Here is a 7,198-nt window from a genome sequence, read left to right on the forward strand (position 1 = left end):
ATTTAGGCTACTTATATTTCTTGTATATTGCCCCTAGTAGCACAGCAGTAAGTCTGTGAACTCAAACTGCTAGAAACTGAGTTTTGCTACCCGTGATGGGCAGAACACAGACAACCCATTGTGTAGCTTTGTGCTTAATTCCAAACAAACACAAAATTATTGTGTCTGTCTAAGAACTGTTATTACAACTGCCAAATTTAAATCCTATATGCTTTCAGGATTACTACAACACTTATCATATTAAGTTACACGTATAACTTTTTCAGAGTAACCACCACGACCACCATATCCCAGCGAAGGAGAAAAGAGTTATTGGAACTATAGCTTGGATGATTATTTTTGGTGATGGCTTACATAACTTTATAGATGGACTTTCTATTGGAGCAGCTTTCACTAGTAACATCCTTTCAGGAATAAGCATATCCTTAGCTGTGTTTTGTGAAGAGCTGCCACATGAATTAGGTGAGAAAACATTAGTATAAATTGTAAGTGTAAGAAGTTTTTAGTAAAAGTAAAGAAGGCATAGTAAATTAATAATATATAAATCACACCATGTCTGCTATATCCAGTACCGGCAAGGTCTTTCGTTAATACCTGAATTTATTTAGGCTGGCTAAGATACGGCAGACATAGAAGTGGTTGAAATTCCTGAGACATTTCAACAAACGATTAGATTAGTTCAACATTGACAAACATTTTGTGTAAATAATTAATTTCTTTGGATATTTTAAAGTAACCCGGTTTTTCTTTCACATTTTGGGTATTTAATGTGTAATACTTACACACATTCACTTTTCAGTAAGTTGTTTATTAAACTATTTTTATGATTTGTATTTATGAAAAAAAAGGTATTTGTTGTTTGATCATTTTATGATATAAATCTTTTGAACAAAATATGTCTGTCACTATTATAACTTGTAATCATTTCTTTGTTATATTAACATATATTTAAAATATTAATATAATTAAAACAAGTATAACAAGTTATATTCCATTTGTAAAATAACTTTTTATTTTAAAAAAATCTTCAAGTTGTATTAAAAAATATAAGTTTAGTTTCTAAATAAAACTAATTAAAAATAAGTGAACATGATGATCTGTATACAAAAAGTATTATTCATTACTGTGGCACAATTTCTCTCTGGTAACTGTATTCCCGAGATTTTACCAAAAACATGAAACCTGGTATTGAAATCATTTTTGAGAGACATTCATAATAGCATACGTGTTCTAGTAGTAAAAAATAGTTACGTTCATGTCACTTGAAATCTTATCAATGCAATAGGGATAGTACTGTACTTAAGCTTTGCTTTTAAACTGGATCATCGACTAATTTTAATATAACCTATTTATGCATTAACGACATCTATTGGTGTAAATCAGTAATAGGGAAACCTGTAAGTAAATCTTACAGTTATTTTAATCCTGATAATATATAATTATCTCACATTCTTGTAAATGAGATTGACTTGTATAAATATTTTCTCAGGGGACTTTGCTGTTTTACTGAGTGCAGGAATGACCATTCGTGAGGCTGTAATTTATAACTTTCTGTCTGCATGCACCTGTTACGTTGGACTCGTGTTTGGAATTTTACTAGGTGATTTCACAGAGGGAACACCACATATCTTTGCCCTTGCAGGTGGAATGTTTTTATACATCTCTCTGGTGGACATGGTACGTGACTTTATACATTTCTCAGATGTGATGAATTCCAGGAGCTATTAGTCTTATAATGGAGAGATAATTTAAAATCTTTGTTTTATATTTAAAGAAAATTACATCGTCTGAGTAAAACATGCTTTGTAACTGCGCTAAATGCATTCATAATGCAAGTCATATACAGACCGCTGTAATACAGTTAGATCAAAATAAATAAAATGGGAAGAGCTATAAAACGAACAAATGGTGAATGATAGACAGATCTTCTAATTATTTATAAAAACATTTGAGTGAAAATGTTTCAACCACACTATATCTGCTATGTTCAGTGCCAACAAGGCTTTTCATACAAAACCAGGTCTCTTCAGGTCGGTTGTGATGCAACAGACAGAGTAGTGGTTGAGACATTATTTGTATTAGAAAATTGCTTAAATAAATTTACTATGTAAACTGGATTAGATTGTTTATGTTCCAATATTCCCCTTTTATTTCATACATAATCTATATATATATAGATATAGATATATAATCAAGTTTATTGTTATATCAACATGTACAAGTGATCTTCGATAAACCCAAGTATTTTTTTTTTCTTTTCTAGATGGGTGAGTTGAACCAAGCCATGGAAAAGGTCGAAAAGGAGGGCGTTAAAGCGTCTCTTCAGGTCTTCCTTTTTCAGAACATTGGAATTTTGATAGGAGTGATAATTCTTTTCATTTTGGCCCTTTATAGTGAAAGAATAAATTTTACTGATATGGAATAATGTTTGTCTTGAAGATATGTAAGGATGTTTTATTCTGTAGAGCGGCTATTAGTTGTTTTTTAAGATGTAAGTATGACAATAACAGTGTTTGTAGTTTATGTCACTACTTCCTGCAACTCTTAGAGTCTAGGAATTTAGACGAAAAATTATGAGATTTGTCGAGAAAATGTGCAACAAAGTCACAGAGACTTAATGCATCTGTGATAATTACCCTAATGAGGTAATTATTATCTAAATATAAAGTTATAAGAAGGTTTTTAGTAAATTTTGCGATATCGAACTCCTAAACCGCTTATTGTATGAATTATGTTATCCGTGTAGTTGTTTTAAAATCTTTAATAAGTTTAAAAGTTTTAAGTTTCTGTAGTGTTGATTTTCGTAGTGTATGCTGTGAAAGATAAAACATGCAGTCGGGAAAATGTTAAGCTTAACTGAAACGTGATGTGATTTTTCACCCACTAACATTAGAGGAATGAGCTGTCAATGATAGTAAATAGATGAGAGAATAAGAGATTGTTAGTGATTTTTTCTACACCTTATTTTAGTGATGAATGATTTTTACTGCGTTGTTAAGAAAGAAAGAATGACTTCATGTCTTCAAGTTCTAACTAAAACCTGGCATATTTGATTCTTAATTCAAATTAAATTAGTGATGTGCACTTATTATAAGCTCAACAACATAAAACACACGTGACTGTTAGGTTGCTCTATCAAACATGTCCTTTGAGTTTTTAGTTTCAAGTGAGCACAATCATGTGATAAATTTCCATAATTACAAGTGAAAAGATTCTATATGGATATGAACTGTTTCTTGTTTAATATATATGTGGTTTAGAGTATGTTTTACTTGATCGTACAGTTATCTAAATTCATTTAGGTAGGTGAATAATTTTGTGACATTTTGTCGAATGCATTATTCAACAGACCAACTGTTTATAGACATGTAATTGTTTAGTTGATCATAATTGAGGTAGCGGTGGTTTATGAATTTCTATTTATTTATTCATTTTGATTGTAGTGAACAATCCGTCTTCCAGCATTTAAAGGAAAAAAAATATTATCTCTATGTGCGTGTGTGTGTATATATATATATATTAAATTTCAATGCTCACGTTTTTAGAATGGTTGCAAACTATGGAAACCTGTAACGTTGTGATGTGTGTTTATATTGGTTTGGTCAGTAGAGAAGTGAAAATAAGTCGCTGTTATATAACTCTCATTTTCTTAACTTTTCATTATCTAGTTCTATATTTCGCCACCGATTCAGTCCATGCCAACTCACTTAGAGCTTCCCATAAAAAAATTTATAGCAAAAAGTTCGTTTTGATTTATTCAACCATGCAGTGCAACTTTAGGATTCTGCTGAATAAATGAAAATGAAGGTTTTGCTTGAATTAAAAAAAAAAAAATCTCTGACATGAACAAGGAAATGTTCTTTTTTCTGGGTGAGATGGCATCCAGTGACCCCACTATTAAAATGTATATTTTGTTAATGAAGGTGACCAAATTTTATATCCTCCTTATATATATTTTGTTGTGTGTGCTTCAAGCTACGTTATATATTTTTATATATACTTAGAGATCACTAGTGAAAGCAATAATCTATTTAAATAATCTAAATCTTTATTACAAAAAATCGTTTGACTTTTTAATGGGAACTTGTTTAATAGACCTAAGCAACTTTTTCGTGGAATAAGTGTTTTGATAATCCAGATAACACCATCATGGTTGTGTAAAACACGTCATGCGGACATGAAGCCTATGGAAACATATCATACCAACCAAGAGAAAACTAACGAAATAAAATTATATCGACCTAAGGAACAACAAAACTTATGTCGATTCATATAACAATAACGAAATAACATATCAACCGAAGCAATAGTAACAAAATGATACTATATCGACGTAAACAACATTATCTGTATGCCTGACAGAGCTATTAAAACTACCGCTGTCCTTAAGTTTTAACTACTGACAGTCTATCCACGTTAAGAAATTTACTTTCATTCCTATAATGCGCTCACAACTCATAGTGTGAGGAATATTTAATATTATCGCACTTATTCAAACCTGACTCGCTATCTGCAGTCACAGTCAACACACGAGCTAAATAAGAACAACTAAGTAACAATATGTGGGACTAAGTCTCCATATTGTGAAAAAAAGGTCGTATTAGTTTAAATACTGACAACACAAAAACGCACAGTGTAGGCGTATAACAGCACCATTGCAAAGCGTTGCGTTATTTCGAATTAAACATCGCTGACAAAACCATTAACTTTGTATCGAACCAAGCTATTTCATTATAGCCAAACCTACTACATTATGAATATTTTTCTTCCCTTCTTTTTTTTTGCTACAAGTTAATACTATGTTGAAAAAGTATTCTTTGCCTAGTTATTTTCGAAAGTTAATAAAATCATTTAAACATATTTTTACCAATCGTTGAGGAAAACTTTTATTTTTTGTTGTTTTTGAATGTTATTTACTTTTAAGGATAATTTACAACACTAAAAATAAATAAAAAATTACCTCCATTCCGGCCGTGTGTTTGATATTTTTCTTTTAAAATATTAGTTATTCTGTTAATAGCACAAATTACGGGTACAAGCTTTGAGCATCATCTTTCTTTTAAATGATATATTACATCGAAATCAATGGCGTGCAAGCCTTTTAAGGCTTAATATATTCTGGAATTAACAGTAAGTTAAGAGTAGAGATAAATGAAGATTACGTTTTTGAGCACCAGAATGAGAGTTCCATAGTGTAAGGGCTCATTTTTGAAAATGCCTTTTTTCGTTGACCTGGGTCGAGAGTAATGCTGATTTAAAATTTAACTGTAATTTTCGAGCGTTATTATAGAAGCGAAAGTAACGATGAATATAAACACTGTAAAAATTATTTTCCTACAATTTAAATTGTTATAGAGTAACGGTAATAAGAATTTTAAGTAATATTAAAATTTATTTTGGATGATGTAATTTTACTAGGTTTAAGATTCTAATTTATTAATCTTACAATATGTATTTAGAGTTTTAGGCGAAAAGAGAAATAGCGCAATCGTTCCCTAAATATCGTGAAGTATCCCATATTCTAGCCAGGTTTATGTATAGTAAAATATGAGTCTTGTATTAATGGTTTAACTGGTTAACATTTTAATCATTTCCTTTTATTAAATCAAGCTTCCATTGTGTGATATAACTTGTATTATACGTTCACACAAGTTATTAAAAATCGCCAGTGTTTATAAAATGTAACCAAATGTTTCGTATTATATTTAGGAGTGTTTAAATTTGTATCTGTGATCAATGTATATATCTTACCTTATAATAATTACACTTTTTTGGGAATGTAAACTTTAAAATGTACAAGATATGCATTCAGATTTGTCACGAGCGAAAACAATAAACATGCAAACATAGACAGCAATTTCTACATTGTATGTTAAAAGAGTAATAGTATATCTTGTTTATGACTCATGTTATTGACATAATTAGGTTGTCAATTTTAAGTTATTAATGGAAGTCGAATGATTGTATTATTATGCTATATAATATTCCATCTTCTTCAAGAATGTAATAGTCTGAATTCCGAAGTGGAAAATGATAACATTTTGTAGAAAAATAGTTCTTGCATCGTCGTGTGTGAATTGTTCAAAAGTAACAAGATAAGTTGGTGTCAAAAACAGATAAATTCTATGCTAGGAAAATGAATAATGACTTAGGTGTTGGTTGTAGTACCAGTAAAAATTGGTTAAGAAAATATAAAACGTAAGATATTTCCAAGCGATAGGTAGAACAGCTTACTTCAGTTTACTTCCTACCATACCTGTAGGATAGATAGGTAGAGCAGCTTACTTCAGTTTACTTCCTACCATACCTGTAGGATAGATAGGTAGAACAGCTTACTTCAGTTTACTTCCTACCATACCTGTAGGATAGATAGGTAGAACAGCTTACTTCAGTTTACTTCCTACCATACCTGTAGGATAGATAGGATACTTTGTTGAAAATTACTTACTACTGTATTTCTTTTTTTGTACGAATCTCGGGAAATTAAAACTGAGATCAAGTGGAAAACGCAACAACTTCTTAAAGCTTTGTTAATATCCATACAAAACATCTTAATGAAGTGTTTAGATACTTTCTATCTTTTACAAATGGCTAATGAGGAAGGTTCCGTCTTCGATAATTCTAATTTACCTGGATCGACATTATACGAACTAGATAATTAAATACATTTCAGAAGAGAGCCTTAGACAGGCTTTATAAAGAAAAAACATTTTCAAGGCAATGAATTATCATTGTTTTATTGTGTGAACTTTCGTCCACACGTTTTGAACTAAATAACTTTTTCCATTTGTTTACATATTTTTCTGAGTAACTATTGTTACGATGTTAAAGCATTTATAACTTTTATATCGGCGATAGTTTCGTCTACTACACGAAGATCAAAAATAAAATGTGATGATGTGACGAATTACATATTTTTATCTGCAAAATGGATATGTTTGTTTGGATGCTGGGTTTATATTCTTAAAAGTATTTAATATTGTATTTTCCTTTATACATATTTTGTAAAATGTTAATGGTACTCAAATGTATTTTGAATTTTTTGCATATTATTCAATAAAGACCATTTCTTGTAACGGGTTTACTGTTATACTTTTACTTTAATATCTGTGTTTGTTTCAGGTTAATATATATGCCACCCGGTGGCACAGGGGTATGTTTGGAGGACTTACGCTACTATACAGCTTTGTGCTAAATT

At 30.4% G+C, this 7,198-nt stretch overlaps 1 protein-coding gene across 1 annotated transcript in view; it reads left to right on the forward strand.

Annotated features, from left to right (window-relative positions):
* LOC143223660 (metal cation symporter ZIP8-like) overlaps positions 1–7,076 on the forward strand; it is a 45,956-nt gene extending 38,880 nt beyond the window's left edge. The window contains exons 6-8 of the mRNA XM_076451902.1: positions 267–462; positions 1,490–1,677; positions 2,264–7,076. Coding sequence (XP_076308017.1) covers positions 267–462; positions 1,490–1,677; positions 2,264–2,425 — 546 coding nt within the window. The 3' untranslated portion in view covers positions 2,426–7,076. The remainder of the gene's footprint in view (positions 1–266; positions 463–1,489; positions 1,678–2,263) is intronic.
* Positions 7,077–7,198: the final 122 nt, after the last annotated feature.

Source organism: Tachypleus tridentatus, chromosome 8 (genome assembly GCF_004210375.1).
Source record: "Tachypleus tridentatus isolate NWPU-2018 chromosome 8, ASM421037v1, whole genome shotgun sequence".
Lineage (NCBI taxonomy): Eukaryota > Metazoa > Arthropoda > Merostomata > Xiphosura > Limulidae > Tachypleus > Tachypleus tridentatus.